The sequence below is a fragment of the Camellia sinensis genome, chromosome 15, assembly GCF_055761805.1.
Source record: "Camellia sinensis isolate YWXY chromosome 15, ASM5576180v1, whole genome shotgun sequence".
NCBI lineage: Eukaryota > Viridiplantae > Streptophyta > Magnoliopsida > Ericales > Theaceae > Camellia > Camellia sinensis.
The window spans coordinates 87,839,656-87,863,505 of record NC_138975.1 but is presented as its reverse complement, the minus strand read 5'-3'; the positions used below and the strand labels follow the sequence as shown (position 1 = coordinate 87,863,505).

Below are 23,850 nucleotides of genomic sequence, written 5' to 3'. Positions count from 1 at the left end.
AATTAATGGACAAAGGGTGTTTGGAAAGTGGCTATTTTAGTTGGCTTTTTACGAAAAGATGTTTGGAAAGTGGCCATTAATGGTTATTCTAGTAATGCTTCTAGAAGGGGAGAGGCAAAACAAACAGATTTCATGACTGAAGCAGACAAGGGAGTTATAAACTGATGTAATCCCAATAATTCCATGACTAAACCTTTGGATCATACAAGAAAACAATAAACTGATGTAATAAACTATTTTGGGAAGTAATAAACTAATGTGAAAAAATAATTTTACATAACAAGACTAGAGTAGATTCTCTCACCAACAATTTATGAAACATCAAAAATAAATAACAAACTTTTTCTGGGATTTTAGGAGCAGCCTCTGGGTATTCTCCAGGGAAAGAAGTCCCTGGGCGAGAAGCCTCCATAAAATTGGCTGCTGGTTAGAATCATCAAACCTCAAGGATGAGAAATCAACAATATTGTTAGATAAGAATGCAAGGTTTGAACCCTCGTTCATGTATTCAGTTTCAGAAGGAATTGACTGAGCTTGTTGTGGACATGGAATGGACTCAACTGCATCTGGGTGAGAAGTGTCAGCACCAGGTTTCTCTCTCTCAATTTGAACCTTGGGCTTGGATTGAAATTTTACACCGCGACGTCCTAAGATCAACAAGATACTGAAGAATGAAAACAGTAAAATCAAAGCAAAATAAAAAGAACAGGCAATTAGAATTTTACCAAATCTTGTGGTTAACTCATACATGTCTAAAATTTCCAAGAAATGAATGACCTCCCCTTCCTAAAACTTACCAAAGTTCAAACCATATTAATCCAATAAACACTTCAGGTGAGATAATGCCTTGGCTACAACTAAATGGAAAAAAGGAAAATGATCTTCACCTCTATGTCTAACCTTCTATTATCAATATGAAATCCTCCATCACTATTAGAAACAACAGAAATATGAGGTCCCTCTTCTGCACTCCTGGTATCAGAAACATAAACAGTAGGTATCTCTGAATGTGCAAGAGAGCCTTCTGTACCATTATTTGCAAGAGATGATGTAGAGAACTCATTCCCTAGTGACGTACCTGCAATATTCACACCAAACTAAGACACGAAGCACTCAGCGTAACGAACAAGGAAAGAAAAATAATGTATTCTCGTAGAAGGGTTTTCTTTACTCACCCATTGCAGTTGAAGATTGAGAATAAAAATCATCAAGACATTCCAGCCCAAAAAATATGTTTGCAGTCTGAAAGTAAAGAAAAAAAATACTACTGATAGACAGACATTGTTAATTGGTAATTCAAGCCCTATGTCCAATATCAATTAGCATACATAAAGTGATAATTTCATAGATAAAATCACATTGTCAGCATGATTTGCACATAAAGTGCCGATTTCTCAAAATAAACTCCATCATTCCCAAATTTCATCATAATAAATCATTTTTAAATCATAACAAATTTAGGTGTTTTAATTTGATAATATTTTCAAACCAAATACCAAACAAAAAAAATCCATGGATCTAATAATAAACTAGTGTATGCCATGTATTTGTATTTGTTTTATTACATATAAAATTGTTTGAGCTTTTTTCATTGGAAAATTACCTAACAACTAGAGACAATTAAATATAAAATTGCTTGAGCCTTTTTCATTTGGTAACAAGTGGCAGTGGATAGATATGAAATTAAAAAAAAGGTGAAAGAAACTTGATGAATGCCCAGCAAAATTACAATATATATATATATATATATGTTGGAGGGGACACTATTCTAAAAACTTTTGAATTCTTAGTTACTAGCAAGCATAGACATAGAGGCTTATCAAGGACTGAGGGGGCCATGGCCACCCCAGGCCATAGCATAGTTCCGTCTCTGGATCCAGTGGACGAAAAACTAGAAATCAATCCTAAAAGGTAATATTTTCCCACTCCATATATTGAAGTCGTTTCTAAACTGAACTTTCAACAAAGTAACAACAACAACCCAACTCTGGTCCTGAACAAATTAATAATAATAATAATAATAATAATAATAATAATAATAATAAATTCAACAAAGAAAGACTAATAAGTAGCTGCATAAATAAACACTTGATTAACCCTCATAACATAGATAATTAACATGTCTTTTCATAAGTTTGTTCCGCGTCAACTTTTTTATTTTAATGAATTTTACAAAGAAAAAATAATTCACATATCTCGACAAAAGAAGAAAATTGAGATTTCTAGATGAAAAATCAATTTAAGCTAGAAACCAACTTATTTTAAAGGAAAAAACATCACAAGTACTAGAAAATGGAGAGAACAATTCAACATTTAATACAAACCAAATATGTGTTGTCTAGTTTGATCAATAGCAAAGCTTAAGCTGAACACCATCCAGCTCCTCTTTAGCAATAAAGGCCCTAACCGAGACATCACTGAAATGCTTCTTGTTCAAGGCTTTGAACTTAGGCTTAAGGGCCCTAAGTTTACAACACACCCTAAACATAGGAGAACCCTTAATATACTTACACCAAACCTTATGAACCAAAGGTAAAAAAACCTCATGATCAATTTTGGAAGCAATATAATTCCCATTACCCTGATTATTAGCCCAGGTAAATTGGCATCCCCCACAGCTGAGGTCATCCAACTCAGCCAAATTATCACAAAGGTGAAATTCATTTTTACTACCAGACTAGTTAGGATTGCCCTCCACCTTATCAAAAGGAGTTCTAATTGTATTAAAATCCCCTAAGAAAATACAAGGAGAAGACTTATGAATAACAGCTAACTCTTCAATACTCTAGAGAAGGGGTCTCCTCAAGCCATAAGAATTTTGAGCATACACAAAACAACACAAAAATGTCATATTCCCATCCAAAACAGTCACTTTGCACATGATGTGTTGATCAGACTTATCCAAAATATCAATAGTACAAAATATAGGATCCCAACAAACCCAAATTCTACCAAGAGTAACATGATCATAGTTAGTATGACTCTCCCAATTATGCAAACATGGTTAAGAATACTAACATGATGAGATTTACACATTTTGGTCTCAAACAAACCTACAATATTGATTTTTTCCTTTCTCAAAAAATTAGCAACTTCTTTTTGCTTGCCGGAGTCATTAAGACCCCTTACATTCCATGCACAGATATTTAATAACATGATAACTAAATACAATCACACACATTTACAAAAATAGGAATATGCACCAAGACACATTACTTTTTCTTCTTCTTTCAATCACTAGTTGACCCAGCAGTCGAAGGTTCATCATTTTTCTTACCTGGCTTTGGAGTTTGCTTCCCTGTTGATTGACTTAGACCAGCATCAGCCTGTCCAAGACCATGGCCAAGAACAACCCCCAGAGTAACAGTTATAGGCTCAGAGTGCCCTTGTTCTGCATTTTGGATATCCGGCTGATGGATCACCTCAGCCCCAACTAGAGTGTGGACCTCCACTTGATTCACTTTTCACTTTTGGTGTATGTGCATCGTGTATAATTAATGTATTAACAACATGCCATATGCACATTGTAGAAAGTTTTATTATTTACGGCGTGCATTGCAAGCCGTAAAAAAATCATCGTTATTACCATTCACGGCCTACACAATAGACACGTTGTGGTTGGAAAAGTATTTACAACGTGCAAAAAAAGCAAGTTGTAAAAGTGAGAAACTACGACATGCATTTATTGTATGTCGTTGATGTGGTGCCGTAAAAAGTCAGTTTTGTTGTAGTGAGCCAACCTATGTGCCTCCCGTGGAGGTTCCCGAAGAGTAAAGTGGTCAAGTTTTGTGAATATGATGAAAATTTATTTTCTTTGTTTGTTGGACAAGTTTTTGTTACTTTGTAAATAGGGCTAAGTCCCGTTTTGGCTTTTCTCTATATATAAAATGACGTAAGGTGATGATATAATAGTATATGCTATTAAAGTTTAAATTTTCTCTGTCCCATGTAAGTCTGCACAACTCAATGGACGTTGTATGTTTTTATATTCACTTTCGTGAACCCCTTATTTTATGATTATGTTATAAGAGGTCATAGGTAATCTATGATTACTGGCTTGTCATGACGTTAAAGCTATGAGGACGAGTTTGGGTCGTGACAATATGCCACTTGCGAACGAAATGGAATAAATGTTAAGTAGATAATTTAATGCCTTAATGGCTACATCTTTCCAAGACAATGCTTGGGCACAACAAAAGTGAGTTTTAACTCAATATATTAAAAGCCCTAGGCTTGAACAAAATAATTACAACGATTAACAAAAGGAAACTCTTGGCTCCAAGTCCTCCAAAGTTATGGCATTGGTGGAGGCATATCATCAACACTTGAAAGTTGTTTTCCACATAGAGTGAGCCAAAGCCCAGTAGAGATACTCTAACACAGTGTATGAATCTTGACAAAGCTATAAAGTGAATGAATATGCAATGCCATGTGCCAAAACGTTTTGCATTTCTTTCCAAAACCATGCAATCCCAGATTATAATTCAATTCATGAAAATAACTTTTAACATCATAAAACAGGGCAGTGGATACAATCACTGAGAATCTCTAAGTATGTGTATGTTAGTAGGCTATACAAGTACTAAAGCCATTTTACCGGTATTAATTAGAAGGCTCGGCACCTAACCGCACAGGTTTTTGGACTTTCACTAAGAACACACAGGTAAACATAATAACTACAATTACACCCCCTACCCAGATTTACTAAGGTATTTACAGCTTTTTCTCAAAATAAATCTATTTTCTATGTTTAAGTATGCAACAATGCTCAATGCAATATGTATGGGAAATTAGTTTCAATTCACCTAATCCCCATGCAATTTCTATAACAATCATAGCTATCCTCCACCGATAGCCCAAGACAGATATCTCTATTCAAAACAAATAATATTCCAAATATAAGATGTAATTTCATCAATTCTTAGATGGGAGTGATAATACATATCCAACTCCACCATCATTATCAACACAACCATTGTTCCATTCTTATAAAACCCAACATCATTTTCATTTCCTTTCACGAAACCAAATATCCATGGTTTTAGAATAAAAATCGTTTTCTTCCCAAAATCAATTTCAAGTATCAAAATACATCATTTTAACGTGGCTCAACAATAAACACATTTCCACAACCATTTTCAAGAACCCATTTGAAAACTCCTCTTTTAAATTTCAAAATCAAACCATAGGTTTCATTTAAAATCTCCGAATCCCAAGATTTCTTGAATAGACAAATAACTAAGTTAAAAACCATACTAAAGGTTAAAGAAATCCCTACCTCAAGGTTAAAAGAAAAGAGAAAGCAAGGACGAAACTTTGACGAAGTCGAAAATGAACTTTGCTCATATTAGAATAAAGCTCTATGTGAGCTCTATCTTTTTTTCCAGAAGGCTCGGGGTGTAGAGATCAATGGATGATGGAGTATTTGAGGTTTAAAGATGGTTCTAGAGAGAGAGTGAAGAACTAGGGTTTTGAAATGTTTAGAGAGAGATGCAAAAGTGATCCAAAAAGTGATTTTTACAAGCTGATATACGCACAGACCGCTCGAGCGAATAAAGACAATAAGTGACACCGCTCGGGTGAACAAAGTTACCACTCGAGCGCACAATGACACCCTCCCAGAAGTTTTGCAAACGTAAACTAACCGCTCGAGCGCAAGAAACACCGCTTGAGCGAATAACACCACGCTCCCAGTATTTTTATAGACTTGCAAAAATATTGAAAGATCGAAAAGACTGCTCGAGCGCAAGAAAGTTCCCTCGAGCGAACACGAAAAATTCTACACAGTAACTCTTTTGAAAAACTAACTCCCAACTTGTTCCAAACGCAACCACAACACCCAAACAGCCAAACTCAACATCGGGGATTATGTATTTCTAAAGATTTTGTAAAGACAGGGTTTGATGAGATTTGGGAAGAGCGGTAAGTTGTCTCCAAGGTTCATTAGGCCTTTTGAGATCTTATATTTCTATGCTTCAGAAGTATGAGCATGATCCTTCGTATGTACTGGATTGGACTGATTTAGAGATGGATGAGGATGCCTCGTGTGAGGAGAGACTGACTCAAGTCTTGGATACTTGAGAATAAGTCTTGCAAGGCAAGACTATTCCATTGGTTAAGATGCTGTGGTGACACCATGGGGTCGAGGAAACGACTTGGGAGCATAAGGCTAGAGTCCATGGTAAGTATTTGTACTTGTTTTCTAGTGTTTGAACCTTTTGTAGTTAATTACAAGTTTTGTTGTAATTGTAGCTTGACTTTTTGTGCTCTTTTCAGAAGACGAATAGCCCCACAGTTCGGACTCCCACAGTTCTGAATTTGATCTCACAAGTGAAATGTGAAATAGATGAACACAAAAAGAGTCCAAATCTGGCAATTCTTTTTGGAAAATCGATGTTTGAATCAAATGCCAAAAATGGTCTGCTTTGCCAGATTTTAGAGTTGCCACCTAAATATTTTTAGGAATTTTAAGAAACCCGAGACTCGTGCCGAAGGCCATTAGTCCATCATTACCAAAGTGTCTCAGCTCGGGAACTTAGGTATGAGAGGGAAAGGTCATGAATTGAACACCCCACTCGCCCAATCAAAGATCGGCCTCTACTAATCATGATGTGATTTTTATTTGCATTATATGCTCTTGTTCTAATTATTAGCTATTTTACTATGTGATACACACATGGTATAGACTAATTTGCAAGAATTAAAACATTTGATTTCGTGTTTTATTTGAAATAGTTTTGTGAATTTGCCACTTGAAAAAGTGGGCTTAAAATGGGCACTAATCAAACTATCCCAATTCAAGCAACTAGCCTTCATCCACAAACATTTAAACAGTTATATCATTTAAGCAATTAGCCTCATAGAAGTATGCTTTGACATGGTAACACAAACATTTGATGCGAGATGCTAAAACATAGAAACTACTCACCTAGTACTCCGAGCCAAAACAAAGCAAATGTATTAGAAAAACATGCATGTTCCTGATTAATGTAATATGACTAAATGCAATGCACACATTATGTATTTTTATAGGCTCAGCCATGAGCATGGCATATGATTTCATTCAAGACATGCGATAAATCACATATTCAAGTAATGAATTTGAACATTGATATTGGATTAGTATGATAAGCCGAGCCTTAGATGCATCCAAGACAATGGATGCGAAGCATAAGAATGCTAATTTGAAAAATGATGTTCCTATACTAACCATCGTAAGCAAGTAAGTAAAAGGAAGAGAGACATGAGGTTGGAAGAAATACAACTTATTACATAATTGCCCTCATGCAAGAGAGTACGAATCAAAGTCCGAGAGTCCGAATTAAACTAATTATTACAAAATTGAATGAATAAATAAGCAAAGAATCAACTAGCTAGCTACTCTATTACAACAAGGATAACCATGATAAGTAAACTAACTATCTAAGTTAATTAGCTATAACAATTACAAATAAACAATAATAATAATTACAACACTAATAATTAACAAGACTAATTATAACAACAATGATAAATAAATTTAATTAATTGCAACAATGATCATGATGTAAGCAATGATGCACAAGGTTTGCATGCCTAATGTCCAAGAACAACTTTGTCTGCCTAGGCTTGCTCTATTTCACCTTCAGCCACTGCTCTCTGTTTTCTGCAAACTACACTACTGACCAAACATTGATGACCAACCGGCCCACAATGAAGGCCTGTCGGACCTAAAGAAGGCTGGTCGTGCCTCAATTTCAAGCAAAATTATGTTTTGTGTTCTGAAGTGAAAATAGTGTGGACAGAGTGTTCTAAACTCTATTTTTCTATCTCACACTTCTCTGTCATGGGAAAGCCTAGAGAGAAAGTTGGAATCGTTTCCAAAACCATCAATGCGCAAGTTGATTGCTTGATGATTTCGGGTACAATTTGGGCCAAAATCAATAAATACAATGAACAATAACCACCTCTCCCTCCTATCATAGAGTGAACTCAAAAAGGGAGATAGAGACGCTTCAAGATTCATCAAAACATCATGAATTGATGTAAGACAACCCTTGACACAATGGATTCAGCATAACGTCCAGCTGAACCCCAAGAAATATAACTCATTTCTTTATATGGGTTAGTTCATTTTAAGCCAAATTCATTAGTCTGCCATCCTTTAATCCATTAAGTCCAAGATTATTGTTACGTCCACTAGAGATTATGTCCACTAAGTGAGAAATATGTCAAATGGGAGGTGATTCTCAACATGAAAAAGAGACTACGCCGTTGGCAATGAATCTTCGTAGAGATTAAGCCATTAAGCATAAATTGCTAGTTCACACTTTGAATAACCATCAACCAATTGAAACAACTCTCAAATGAAAGAGATGAATGGAAAATCAATTATTAAAATGAGGTTTTCAAGCATGGAAATTAGACGAGGAAACAAGAACAAAGAAGGGTGGCTAACCCCTCCACTTTTGAGACCTCAAAGCATGATTTTTAGCCCTTTTTAACTCTGAAAATCAGTTTAGGGAGCAAAGAAAAAAGAGTGTAAAAGTAAGGGTTTGAGCTATAGGTAAATGTGTAGAAAGAGTGTAAACTCTCTCTACCCTTTTGGTAGCTCTCCAAATCCAAACTCAAACACTTGGAATAGAATCAAAACAACATAAAACTACAAGAACTAGATAGCAAATGAAAGAACAAGAAGTAAAAGAGAGGATGACAAGCTTATACTTCTCAAAGAAGTGAGCTTTTTCTTATGAACCAAACTAAGTCTCAACACACTCTCAAGCTTGAATTATGGTGTTCAAGGCTCAACCAAGGTTCCTAGACTAAGGTGTGAGGTTGTATATGGTGTATGGATATAGGTTCAAGGTGATAGGTTTGCTCAAAGTGTTGCTTGCACAAGAAGAAGGAGAAGAGGAAGCTCTCAATAAGGTGTAGAGGCTTTTTTGAAATTCTCAACCCTCAAAATAGAGATATACGGTCGTTTTTATAGAATTTGAGCAAAAGTGATCATAAATATCTTCAAAAATGAACAGCTGGTAGGCTCCTGCCCAGAACAGTGTTTCTCGCTACTAAGACACGACTAGCCTTCAATAGCCATGGCCGAACCTCAATAAGGCACGGCCAGCCCTCAATGTGTTCCCTTGCTTTTCTTCTTCAGACTCAGCATAGGGGGCACAATGTGTAAAAATGGATTTCTTGGGTATAATTAGTGGGAATATAGAAGGTTTGGGATTGTTTCGGAGCTTTAAACATGGCCCCTTTGTTGAGACCTCGAACCACGCACAACACCACTTTCATCATCGAGTATACCGGACAAAGCGCTCGAGCCTTGTGGGCGGTCAAACATGGGGTGTCCACGGTTATATATAAACATTGTGAATACTTTGGCGATTTGAGATCAATGTGTGCTAAGTTGTGTTATTATGCATTTTATACTATTGGACATGAGGTTGTAATTGTGGTTGATGCTATTACGTTGTTATTGTTGACATGATGTAATTTCGGAGATGGAATTTCCTAAGGAAGGGAGATTATAGCAGTCTGGGTTATGACCCAATCCTTTTATACTCTTCAGTTCTGAGTTTTGTATATATTGGTGTTGTTGATAGCTGTTTTAGTCTTATGTTATCATTGGGAGTTGAGTTTTTGATTGTTGGTTATGTTTGAAACAGGTTGGGACATAGCATTTATGGACAAGTTTTGGTTGTCTAGGTTATGTTCGCTCAAGCGGTGAGTTGGTCGCTCGAGCGGCCTTTCGTTTCTCCTAAAATTTGTGTTTGGAGTCTGAACTTCTAGGCGTGGGTAATTCTTTGCTCGAGTGGTCTGTTTGCAATTGGAATTATTGAGTTCTTATTTTGCAAGCAAGTAGTGTTTTGGTCGCTCGAGCAGTCTGTTTTGCGGGGTTAATATTCTAAGAGTTTGGTTTCTCTACTCGAATCTAGTTTTAAGCGATACTCTATGTTTGACACTCAAGCAGTGTTTTGATCAGTCCAGTGGTCTGTTTGTATAAAGTTGCGGGGAAAAGATCTTTTTATCACCTTTTATGTGCTCTCTCTCTCTCTATCTCTCTCTCTATTTCTTTCTCTCTCTTTCTCTCTCTAAAAGCTTTCTGAACCATTTTCTCTTCTCTCTTTCTCTAGTTCTTGCATAAATCTCCCTATATACTCAAATTCGTGGGTTTCTTCACTATAGTACATTGGGATTTAAGGTAGAGCTCAACGAGGGGGTCGTTTTAATCCAAACCGTTCAAGCTTTCGTCTTTGCATATTTTTAAGGATTTGTTCATTTCTTTCTGCTTGCTTTGAAGTAGGGGTTTCTTTACTGATTTGCATGTTACTTACCTTCATTATGTGTTATTTGATTTAACTAGACTTTGGAAAACTTTGGGTTTGATTTTGGGATTTAAATTTGGTTCACAAAAGAGGGGTTTTGGAATGTGTTATTTGAAATACTGTTGGATTGGTTTATGGTGTTGGGAATGGAAGAAATTTTGTTAAAATGGTGAATGTTGCGAGAAATATATGTTGAGTTTTATGAAAACTATTGATGATTTTGATTTTGATCAAAGATAAAAAGGAAATTGGTGAGATTTTTGGAATATTATTGTGCTAATATCTATTTGAGTTGGAAAAGTGGAGTTGAACATGTGATTTTTACTCCTATATTGAAATTTTGGAATATATGTATCTATCTCTTAAAAGTTTATATTTTTAATAGAGATATTTGTTTTGGCTATCGGTAGAGGATAGCATTGAGTGTTGTAAAAATTGCATGAAAACTAGGTTAATTGAAACCCATTCACTCGCATTGCATTTGAACATTGATTTCATATTTATAAATTTGAAATGTTTCGCTTTGAGAAAAATTGGTGAATACCGTAGTGAATCTGATTAAGGGGTGTGGTTATGGTTGTGGTTATTATTTATGTTGGCCTTTGTATCCTTGATGAAAGTCTAAAAACTAGCGTGGTTAGATGCTGATTCTTCCGGTTAGTACTTGCAAAATAGATTTTGGTAGTGCGCCTACTGGCAGATATGCATCTAAAGATTCCCAGTGTATGTATTTACTGCCCTGTTTTCTATATTGAAGTAAAAGTTTATCTATTGGAATTTGAACTTGGCATTACATTGTTTGAAAAGGGAAAACGCATTGTTTTTGGTAAATGGCATTCATGTGCATTCACCATATGGCTTGGTTAAGCATTATGCAGATCATTAAACTTATCTTTACTGGGCATTAACTCACCCTATGTGGAAACCAACTTTCAGGTGTTGACAATATGCCTCTGCTAAGGGGTTAGCTTGGGAGGACTGTGGAACTAAAGGCTCATTTTAAATTTTGTTTTGTAAATATGTTTTGTACAAGCCAAGGGACTTATTTGTATTGGGCATCGATCCATTTTTTTTTTTTGTAACCAAGTAGTGTCTTGGAAATTTGTAGCCGTTAAGGCATAATTCCTTTTGTTTATATATGTATAGATATCTGTCTCATGCTATAGATTCATAATCTAGTATTAATAAATGTATCAATGCATGTGACGCCTTTTGTAATATTTCAAGGAAATCAATGTATGAATGATAAGTTCTAGTCATGCTTTCAATATTGATTGATTGAGACTAATAAACTTTTGCATATTTGTTGAGAGTTATGAAGGTATCTATTGCCATTATTTTCGGGGTGTTACATTGATGGTGGCGGTACTGGTAGCGGTAGCGGTAGCGATGTAGTGGTACTAAAATGACAGTGGCGCTTATGGCAATAATGACAATGGTGACGAAGGTGGTGGTGGCGAAGACGGTGGCAGTGGCATGGTAGTGGTGGTAGTGGAAGTGGTTTTGGTGGTAGTAGTGGTAGCAATGGTGGCAATGGTAGTTGTAGTGGTGGTGGTAGTGGTGATAATGGTAATAGTAACAGTGGTGGTAGCAGCGGCGGTGGAGATGGTGGTGGTGGTGGTGGTAGTAGTAGTGGTGATAGTGAGTTTATAGTAGTGTATATCGATGTTTATGTTTAGTATTTATAAATTCAATCAAAATTAAGTAAGTTCCGTATAACTTCAAACTTTCTTAACTTTTAACCTACATTTTAAGAAGCACTTAAAATTTTAAGTGATATCAACTATGGTTATCAAACGGGTTAATTGATTATCACTTAATGTATTCAGTTTTGAGTGCTAAATCAGGTTATCAAATATTCCCTTAATTCCACCATACTCATAATCTCATCTAATCTAGTCCAGCAAACAAAAAAACCATAGATTCTATATTGGGAGGCTCCAAACACACTCTAAAAATTAAGTTCGACACCCCACTTCTTTATACATCCCAATCCTAAATTTGAATTCTTGTCTTTTTGGTTGAACATCCCAATTAATCCCCCTTTTACCCCTACTCACCCATCAACCACCAAGCTCACTTCTTCCGGTGAAGCCATCTCCAGCACCCCTCTCTACTACCTAGAAAGCCTTTTCCTTCCCAGCGCCTCCTCTTCACTACCCTCTCTTTCCTGTTACTTCTTTCTCCACACCACCCTCTACAACCTTGTCTCATTCTTACCTTCTTCTTCTTTTTTCTTCTTTATGCTGAAACCCTCTCTGCCACCTTCTGCATCCCATCACTCCCTTCTTCTTCTTTTTCTTATTCTTCTTCTTTTTGTCGAAACCCTCATCCACTACCCTTCACAACCCATCACCTCCACCTCCTTCGTGTTCTTCTTCACGCCGAAACCGTCCTTCGTTCTTTCTGTTTCTCTCTTCCCCACCACAAATCCTAACCCTAACCTAGATCTTCGACCTCCTTCCTGCCGCCATTAAACCTTATATCTAAAAACTTTAGATCTAGGGTTTTCAAATCTAGGGTTTATGGAAGAAGATGAATAATGATGAGGAAAATGAGAGAAAGAATAAGAAAAAGAAAAAGAAAAAGAGGAAAAGGTTGTCCATAGGAAGGATGAGAAAATGAAGAAGAAGAAGAATAAGGAGGATAGTGATAAAAAGTGCTTCACGATGGAAAAGGGGCTTGCCAACCAGTTGCCGAAGTTAAGAAGGGATGGTCAGAGGGTTATCGAAGTTGGAAAGAATGACTGGAGATAGGGTTATAATTGAATTATTTTGGTAATTTGATTAATGAGTAGAATGGTATTAAAAAAAATTGATAATTGAGATGTCTAACATAATGTTTTAGGTGCATTTAGAACATCCCTTCTATATTTCAACTATTTAAAATTTACGGACTTATTTACCCTTTTAATCACATTTGGTTGTACGCCTTCAGTAGATCTGTATGGGTTGATATGTGCGTGTCGAGTTGCATTGACACCTGTGACTCCTTTTCAATTTATATATATAGATATATATTTTTTCAACTTTTAAAACATTATAATTTTTATTTTATAAATTCATTTTTTTTTATAAATTTTGTACTTTAAAAACTTAATAAACAAGATTAATATTTAATATAAAATTATGTAAAAATAAAATTTTAATTACTGACAAACCTACTATATAAACCATTTTCAATCATGTTTATACATTTTTAGTTTGAAACTTTAAAATATCATAATTTTCATTGTACACTATTATTCTTTATAAAATATATATTTTTAGAATCATCAAAATTTATCAAACTAGATCTGTTTTCAATATGAATTTTTGAAAAATATAAAGGTGATGTTTTGGTGAAACTGAAAATTTCTCTATTTTTTCTAGTTTCAAAATTGAGAAATTCTCGGTTTAATGAAATTGACAATTTTTTTGGATAAAATAATATTTTCCTAATTTTTAAATTTTGTGATGAATTTTTTCATGTTTATGATGGAATTTCTCAATTTTAAGATTCAATTTCACAGTTTTGGGTTAAAAGATTTTTATTCATAAAATTGAGAATTTTCTCAGTTTTTCTCAATTTTAAACTGAGAAATTCCTCAATTTTTTTTTCTAAACTAAAATAATTTCGTTGAATTATCAAATTCCATCCTAATTATTTTACATATATATTAAAATAAAATTTTCAAATTTTCTTCTCAATTATTATCATCTTTGTTATTAGTGAATTTTACGTAACTGATATTCACTCTAACCTTTCTATTTTGTTTTATCTTTTTTGTTTCTTGAGAGTTGCTTTCTCATCATTGTTTTATGATCAAAGTTTAGTATAGATTGCCCATTTTAAATCATAAATTGATTCAACAACATCAATTTCACAAAGTCATTTTTCAATATTATGTTCTGTTCTTCTTCAGCATACAAAAAATATATGCCCACTATATGCGCAATGGAGAAATTGAAATATACCTCCATCCATAATTGTTCAAGTATGTAAAAAGAAATTTATAATTCCCAGAGATGTTTTTATCTTATCTCTTGTCTTGATCAACCATTTGATGAAAACACATTCTTACTATATGAAGCACATTAAATCAAAATTGACTCAACAACATTTATTGTGGAAAATCATTCTTCAATTGAAATGAAAAATTCTATCCGGAATAATGTGGCATTGGTATTTTTGAAATTGTGAGTCATAATGACAGTGTTTGATTTGAAATAAGAAAATCACAAACAATCACATTGTTCTGCATAAAGATCTTGTATATCGTTTGTAAATACTACTCAAAGGAAATTGAAAAATGTTAGGGGCGCTGTATAATGCTTCATTCGGATGGTATTTGAGATTAAATTCTATGAAAGTATAGGAGAGTTTGTTATTACAAGTAAATTGATAAACTAAAAGGGAAGGAATGTATTACAACTAGAATCCTGTATTTGATGGGTTTTAGGTCTTGTGGATCTTGATAAGTACTGTCCATTGGACCCTAGATCCAATGGGGGCTTTTGGGGGGGGGGGGGTGGCCTCCCTTCAAAAGAAGGGGGGCCACCCCAATAGAACTCTCTCTAGCCTATCCGCATATCCAATGCCAACTCAAGGTCGTGGTACGTTCTCAACACCTAAAAAAAATTCAGCCACATAGGGTGAACATATAGTCTAGTAGAAAATTCGTTCTATCTATTAATATATATTTACACTGCATATGATCATGATGCTATACATATATAGGATGCTCAAATCGATTTTCTATCAATGACAATGTTTGTTTTTTAAATCTCATGAATTATCAAAGTGTGTGATAAGAAATCTCAATTCACAATTCATTTCATTACATTCTGGTGAATACTCTTAAGGTATATGTATCTACTAGTGGCCATAGATAGAACCACCTAATCAACCCCACTTTACCAGTTGCTAGCCAAGTGATGTAGAACAAAATTCTATAATTTTTATATTTCATAATTTTATTACTTTGGAATTAGATTTTGACAAGGATTTTAAATAGTCTAGAATTATAGTTTCTTATTCTCTTAGGTTTCCTAATTTGTGTTGATTTAAGTTTTCTAGTTTATTTTAGAATTACTTTTCCTGCAAGTATTAGGTTTAGTTTATTATAAATAAGCCTACAAGCATATGTAATGGATTCATTCAATCAATAATATTTTAAAGAATTTTTCTTCTATGTTCCTTGTGGATTCAAGGGTGTTCTTGTGGATTCAAGAATTCTCGTCTACTAGAACGATATCTAGCCTCGTGTGATTTATTCCGCTGTGTCACCAAGAAGAAAATTGGAACCTATACATTAAGCACACGCCCACTGTACTAGTCGCTAGCCAGAAGGAAATTAGTTCCTACATTAAGTACATTTCTTTATACATTATCTGAATTCACATAACAGTTCAATTTAAAAATAATAATTTTCAAATCTCAAATGCAACACATGCAAATCTTCATTTTCGTCCAAAATGTGTTCAACAACACCTATGTTCAATAACGGGTTTTCAATACATGAATTCAACAATATATAATTCAATAAAATGAGTTTTAGTTCATCCTATGATGAAATTTAACAATATAATGTCGTTCTTCATGAATGACCAACAATACAATTTCTATCAATGCTATAATTCCATAAATTACATACACTTATCTTCAACTTCAAGATATAGGTACAATTTCATCATTTCATATAATTTAACAAATTATGGTTTCTCAAATTAAAGCACCCACATGCTATTTAACATTAAGAAAATAATTTTGACAAGAAAATTATAGAGAAACACCTAATCAATTCCAAACCCTAACCTCTAACGTGCATTTTCTCAAATATCTCTACCAATATCTCGATGGAGTATACTAAAACTACCACATATACATATATAAACTAGATTAAGTAAATAAAAGAAAATCGTACCTCAAATAGAGAAAAAAAAAAGTGTGAACTAAAAAATTAGCGAAATAAAAACTGGCTCTGATGGATATGAATCCCTCAACGTGTTCTACAAGGTTAATACTCGAGCTTTTGAGTGATCCTAACTCCAACCATCTCAATCTTGAAGATTAATGGAGTATTAAAGGAAGAGAAAGAGGAAAAGGGCCCAAAATGCATGGTTGGGAGGCTGCCATGTCCCTCAAAAGATTTTGATCCCGCACAATCTGCTCGTGCGTAATTTCTGGGTTGCTCATGTGGATTTGTCCAGTGAATTTTGCTCGCAAGCTTCCATAATCTGCTCGTGCGAAACAACTGTTCTGCACGTTCAGATTGACCTAGACAACTTTATAGGGAAATTTCAAACAGTCATATCTCCTTCTTCCAGAATCATAATTAGGTCAATTTTGTATCTAAATTGAAGTCCTGGAAGTAATCTTTCCAACGGTTCTAGTTTCACGCCAAAATTTTAAAGTGTGGAGAGAGAAAAGAACAAAAGAGTGAAGACTAGTCAAAAATAAAAACTCAAATTTAGAAAAGTAATTCAATCTTGCCCAAGTATCATGTTAACACATCAATCAAGGTTCTAAACACCTAGAAAGAGGTCTCATTTATAATAACAATAATGCTACACTTAACACTTTTTATATACCACCTCGAATGTACCACCTCATATGTTAACCAATCATTAGTGTAATGGGTCTTATCATTTGTGTTTATATCAAATGATGTGTTACATATGAGGTGGTATAAAAGGTGGTAAGTGTAGTATTACTCTTATAATAATTAAAAGGTCAAATGCAAACTTGTCATTTCCAAGAGTCCGAAACAATGCAAGCACAAGGTAACAGGTACCAATTGAAGTAAACATGTTGGGTTTAAGATCTGAAACGCTACATTGGCTATAACAAGGTGGGTAGGGAAGTGGCTAGGAGAATACGGGCTAGCAGTGAAGGGTGGGAGACGAAAGGAGCTGGCTGTGATAAGGTAAGTGGTATATGAGAGGTGGAGGTGATGGTGATGAGGCAATTGGTTGGGAAATGAGCATGGAAGTTGAGAGAAATAAATGATATACGCTTTGCACCACATTTTCATGGGTGTTGTACCATAATATGATTGGAATGTAACTATTTCATTTTTCTGTAAACAACCTTTTTTTCATGTTTTCATGGATTAGCCTTAGGAATGGCCATTTTAATCTGACTCGCGGGTTCATCCGTACCTATCTCGAATGGTGCAGATTTTATCCGATCCGTTACTTATGCGGAGCGGGGGTGGATTAAATTTTGGTCACCCATAGCTCGCCCGGGGGAGTGGGGGTAGGGCAGGGCAAGGCAGAGGCGGGTATCGCTTCCCCCAATCCAAACCTGACCCAATATACTTAATAATATATATGTAAATATAATATAATTAGATATAAGAAAAAAAATACTAAAAGTCTGCAACTCTATTTAAATATAAATAAATAAGAAGTCAAACTGTCGTCTCCTTATTTTGTTATAGGAAATTATTTTGTGTATTAAGGATTTAAATTGTTCTTAATTTTTTTGGCAATTTGAAATGTGATCGGGTATTTGTGGGTGGGTATCAGGTATCCGTGTGGACGGGGATCGAGTTAAAAAATTATACCCGTAGTGGGGTTGGGGCAGGGATGGGGTTTGAAAGTAGGGGCGAGGGATGACAAATCCGTCTCGTGGCCATCCCTAATCACCCTTCAATATGGATAGTGTTTCGGTTGCCCCGTGCGACATGGCAATATCTGTCACTGAAGTATGACATTTTCTGTCACCGAAGTATGACGGTGGTTGAAAATTAGATCAAAGTGAGAAATAAATAATAGTTTAACCACCCAAATAGAATAATCCTTTTTTAGAGGCCAAAGTAAAAAATAGGTCATAGTCTAGGGGTGAAAGAGTAATTTAACCAAATTTAATAACAGGCTAATGCAATGCATGATTTTACAGGTAATTCTATTTCCACATACTACTTCCTCTCTTTCCACACACTTAATGATTTTTTTTATTACATTTTTGTCTTCAAATTAAATTACCAAAATATCCCTTTCCCAAAACCCTAACTTTAATTCTCTATATCAAAGAAAGAGAACAAGTTTGGGGATGAATTCTTAATTAATATAAAGAACATCAGTAATTTTTTCTACATCATAACTAATTTTTTGATTTTTTTTTTCCCTTCATTTTGTTGTTTGACTAGAATGGCCAATGTATGTTTTTGTTTATTAATATAATTGTTTCCCATGTTTTCAAAAAAAAAAAAAAAAACAACAACAACAACAAAGAAGCACAAGAACAAAATATTTTCCTTAAACAAACTATATATATATATATATATAATCATCATCTTGCAATATAATTGGCCAAACAATGGTTTTCTGTAACTTCCACTGAGCAATTTGGATCACTACAAATACAAACTCTAAATAAAACTTTTTAATATAGAAAAATATATTACTGACGGTCATATGTAATTACATTGCTGAAATTACAAATATGTAAACCTATCATGTTCCCTCTAGCAAAGAAAAACTGAACCTCTTATTTCAATGATCAATTTCGGCAATAGAGGTTACGGAAGTGGCGACGACAGGTGGAGGGAGGGGTGGGGGTAACGACTGGAAGTGAAAGGGAGACGAAGAGGTTCCGTCGACGACGGCAACAACAATGGTGGCTTGTTAGGGTTAGGGTTTGGAGGATGAAGATGGTAAGGATATTTTTGGTATGGTAGGATGTGTATTGAGTGAAAGTTGATAATTTAAATTTATTTAGTTTGTGTATTGAGAAAAGATGTGAAAAGAAAAGAAGTAGTGTGTGGAAATAAAATTTCCCTGATTTTACCTTTTACATCAAGTTTGCTTTGCTCTTTCAATCTCAACTTTTAATCGAGAGGCTCCATTCTTGATTCTTTAACAACCGAATTTGCCCATAACTTAGCTAAAAATAAAAATTACACACTATTTAAAACTAAATTATCAACACTACAAAAATGAGGATATATACACTCATTTTATTTTATTTTGTAACACAAACCATGGTTGGAAAGTGGAATTCTCCCACACTGAACTTTTGTCAACAGTTTAGATCTCGGTTTTCAACCTCACTACACATTCACTTTATCACATTGAAAAAAAAAAAGAGAAGGAAAAAAAGAAAAAAAAGTCAAGAATGGAAAAGAAGTATACAAAATCAAAAGATCAAACTACTGCCTTGAAAGCACAACTCAAGCTAACGAATGATCCATGGTTTCTGTGTCCATTTTGATGTGGAAAACACAAGTTCCTGTAGAAATTTGCTTATCTTGTGAAGGAACCAATGCCATGGAGTCCACCTTCCAATATTGATCAACGTTCCTTCTCATCATCTCTTCACCATAGACCCATTTCTCCTCTTCCCTCTTATGTTCAAGACCCGCGTCGGTGCTCGAAATCGAGACCTTTCTCCAATTACACCATATTCTCAACATGACATATATCAACCCCAAGCATATCAGTGTAGAAGTAAATACAATAGCCACTACAATCCAGGCAACAGCAGTGTTAGAAAGCTCTTTTTTACCCTGACCCATTGACGCCAAACACGGCGCTAGTGGTGGGCCGCATAGCCTGTCATTGCCCAAGAATGAGCTGAGTGGGAATCCTGAAAAGGTTGATGGAAGTTGGCCTTGGAGATGATTGTTGGACAGGTTGAGCATGTGGAGGCTAGTCAGCTTTCCAAGTGAAGGTGGGACATGTCCTTGGAGCTGATTGAAAGAAAGGTTTAATCTTTCCAACTTCACAAGATTTCCAAGAGAGGAAGGAATTTCCCCAGAGAGGAAATTTGTACCCAGGTCCAAAATAACTTGCAACTCAGTAAGTGTTCCGAGTTCGGATGGTACTGAACCAGTCAAGAAGTTTTCTGAGAGTCTCAGCTCATAGAGCTTCTTACATTGCTGAATTGTAGAAGGAATTGATCCAGAAAGGTTGTTTCTGTCTAGGCTAAGGACATTCAAAAAAGTTAGACTTCCTATCTCAGATGGGATTTCACCTGACAGTTTGTTTCCATGGAGATCGAGTTTAAGCAATCCTGAACAGTTCCCGATTTCTGAAGGTAGTTTCCCAAGAAATTCATTGGATGAAAGATCAAGCTCACCAAGTTCTTGAAAGGATCCTAACCATGGAGGAATCATGCCTGAAAGTCGGTTGTTGTTGAGTAGGAAGTGGCCTAGTTTGTTGCAGTTTGAGAGCTCTGATGCCAACTCTCCTGTTAAATTGTTGAACGATAAATCGAGGAAATTAAGCTCTGTGAGGTGTCCAAATTCGGAAGATATGGTCCCAGAAAGAAGGTTATGAGCAAGGCGAAGTCGGGTCAGATTTTTCGACATGAAGAGTGTGGAAGGAATGGGACCTGAAAAGGTGTTGTTTGTCAAGTCTAGTCTGGTTAGCTTACTTGAACCTAAGAGAGGGAAGAGGCTTCCACTGAACCTGTTATTAGAGAAGTTTATGATTGTGAGGTTCTTTAGAAGGGAGAGAGTTTGAGGGAGAGGACCTTGAAATGAATTGTTGTAAAGAGTGATAAGGAGTAGCTCTGAGAGGAATCTAAATGTTCGTGGGAGTGTTCCTGAGAGCTTGTTATCTGCCAAAGCCAGTGTCTGGAGCTTCTTGCAGTAGCCCAAGCTAGGTGGGACCGGACCCGATAGATCATTCTGCCTCAGTTGAAGGAAAACCAGATTTTTAAGCCTCCCAATTGTTTGTGGAATTGACCCTGTAAACTGATTTCCAAAGAAATCAATCTCTGTTAAACTTGAACAGTTTGTTAGCTCCACTGGTATGTTTCCTGACATCTGATTGTCATAGAGATATAGAACACTCAATCTCTGCAGCTTCCCAATTTCACCAGGAAGCCCACCTGTGATCATGTTGCCAAACAGATAAAACGTCACCAAGTTGGTCATGTTTCCAATTACTGGATTTAGAGTACCCGAAAAACTGTTGTTGTTGAGTAAGAGATCTGTGAGGTTCTCTAGTTTGTCCAGCCCAGATGGTAGTTCTCCTTCAAATTCGTTGTTCGATAGGTCTAATTGTTGAAGAGATGAACAATTCAGCAGTCCCATAGGGAATTTGCCAGAGAGCTTATTTCCAGCAAGAAAGAGTTGCTGCAAATTTGAACCCACAACGCAGAGGTTGCTCGGAATGTCACCTGTCAAGAAATTATCAGACAAGACAAGAACCTGGAGGTTCTTCAATTGGGTAGTGAGAACGGTGATTATGCCTGAGAGGTTGTTTTTCGATAAGTCGAGCCTCTCAAGATTACCCAATTGGTTGATCTCTGATGGGATTTCTCCATTCAATCTATTCCCAAGCAAGTTAAGGTACTTCAAGTTGAAGAGACGACCCAACTCGATAGGAATCGATCCGGTAAGGCTGTTATTGGCTAAGTTCAGCACTTGAATTGATTCAAGCTTTCCCATCAAAGCCGGGATTTCTCCTTCAAGCACGTTGTTGGAAGCTGCAAAGTTCTGGAGCTCTGAGCAACCACCGATCTCTTGTGGTATGACGCCGCCGAGACTGTTCTTCTGCAAATCAAGAGATTTGAGATGCTTCAAATTACCAATTTCAACTGGAATACTTCCATTTAATTGGCAATATGCGAGTGCAAGAACTCTCAACTCGGTCAAGTTACCAATGTCTCGCGGAACTTGCCCGGTTAACATGTTATCTCCTATTCTAAGAACTTCCAGTTTTATCAAAAGACCGATCTCTTCAGGAACCCTACCGGAGATGTTGTTTGAATAAAGCAACAGCTCTCGTAGATTTTGAAGCTTCCCGAGTTCCGGTGGGAACGACCCAGTGAGGGAATTCATTGAAAAATCAAGTGTTTGAAGTGAAGTGAGCTTTGAGAAGTCAGGAGAGATCAGACCTGATAGTCCTGACCCAGAAAGGTTCAGACCCACAACACGGGTTTGATCATCTGAACATGTCAATCCATTCCAGGTGCACATGTTGGAGCTTGGAGACCAGTTGTCAAGAACTCCTACTGGATCAATGAGTGCTGATTTTATTCTCATGAGCCAGTATGAGTCTGTTGAATTATCCCCATGGATAACAGCACCAAGTACTGAGAAAAACAGCATCAAATGAAACATCTGAGTGCTACCCATTTCAGAAGATGTGACCGAGATCGATTTCAAAGCCAAGTACCAGGTACCCGAATCGCAAGATTCAGTCAATTGTTGTTACTTGGTGAGCTTGATTTACAATATAAATCGAAAAAAAACAGAAGCAAGAAAAAGAATTTCAGGTTCAACATGTTCAGAATGGTACAATGGAATGGAGTTGGTGGAAATTTGCATGGAAGTTAGGACAGGATTTGAGTTTATATAGTTTTTATTGAAGTAGGCCTGCCTAATTAGCGTGAAAAGATGGTGTGAACTATAGTTATGCATGAAAAGTGATTAAACTTTTAACTTATGAGTTAACTTAGTATAAGATTTAAATCTTTTTACCTTTTCAGTTCTTGATAAAAGTGTGGTGCTTTTGTTTTTGTTTTATTTTTCTTTTGGTTTTTGTTTTCAAAGCAATCATGGAATTCTGTAGCATGTTTAAGTAGCTTTTGAGATGGGGATACGTATGAAGATAAAATATTGTGATAGGTATTGATAGAAAAAGAACAAACAAGCTATAGGAGAGAGATAGTCCCACTACCTGCTTGAAAGAAAATTCAAGTGGGCCTCTCTACTAAGGTTCTACTTGATGTTGTCCTTAGATTGAGAATTCCAGTAAGTATTTTAAATATTTATCTATATTCAGATTTTTATTTAAAAAAATAATATATGAGTCGATTCAATTATTATAAGGTAAAATTCACATTTAGAATGAATCTAAATAACGTATTATTTTTTGGATAATTTTTTTTTAGATAACGAGACCCGTGAATATAAATAATACTATTTCAATATGAGAATAAGAAATCAGTGATTTGGAAAGTTAGTTAAAAATTAATTTTTTGACGTTTTTTAATTTTTTAGTCTTTTTATGTATAAAAAATATGAGAAGTGATATGATTCAAAATAATAAAAAGGTAAATGCTAGCTTTTTGCTTGCTTTCCAAATTAAAATACAGAATATTTACTGAAGGGCATTCACTTAGACCCCCTTAAAACACTCACCCCCACAACCCACTCACACATATGGAGGTTGGGGATTGGTCGAAAAGAAAAAAAAAAAATTAACCAATCAAAATTAAAAGAAGTCAAGGGGATGACCCCCAAAGGGGGTCTCAACCTTTATTCTTTACTGGATTGTGTGTCGGTAAATCAACTTTATAATACTAATTCAGGGGCAACAATAAGATATAGATGCATGGAATCTGAGAATAGATTGGGTATGACTTTTTAAGAGATGTGGTCAGATCAACTTCAACAATTGTCAACTAAATAGGTATAAATCCATTATGTTATTGTGGTGGTTATAGGATGCTCCGCAGATGCATCAAGAGATAATTTCATTCAACCCCCACCGTCCACACTGCACAGTGATTTAAACCTCTTTTTTCTCCAGCTAGATTGGTTTATAATCACCATAGTATAAAACTATAAAAGCAATTGAAGGTAAATGATATACTTTTC

At 35.5% G+C, this 23,850-nt stretch overlaps 2 protein-coding genes across 2 annotated transcripts; both read right to left on the bottom strand.

The window, feature by feature from the left end:
* Positions 1-236: 236 nt before the first annotated feature.
* LOC114270415 (uncharacterized) lies at positions 237-14,276 on the bottom strand. The gene is made up of 4 exons (XM_082908374.1): positions 14,267-14,276; positions 3,278-3,460; positions 888-1,078; positions 237-786 (listed from the first exon to the last, which is right to left on the bottom strand). The coding sequence occupies exons 1-4, from the start codon at positions 14,274-14,276 to the stop codon at positions 322-324; spliced, it is 849 nt and encodes a 282-aa protein (XP_082764500.1). The 3' UTR covers positions 237-321.
* A 4,950-nt stretch (positions 14,277-19,226) lies between these two features.
* LOC114270416 (uncharacterized) lies at positions 19,227-22,766 on the bottom strand. Its single transcript, XM_028211892.2, has one exon. The coding sequence runs from the start codon at positions 22,381-22,383 to the stop codon at positions 19,468-19,470; it is 2,916 nt and encodes a 971-aa protein (XP_028067693.2). The 5' UTR covers positions 22,384-22,766; the 3' UTR covers positions 19,227-19,467.
* Positions 22,767-23,850: the final 1,084 nt, after the last annotated feature.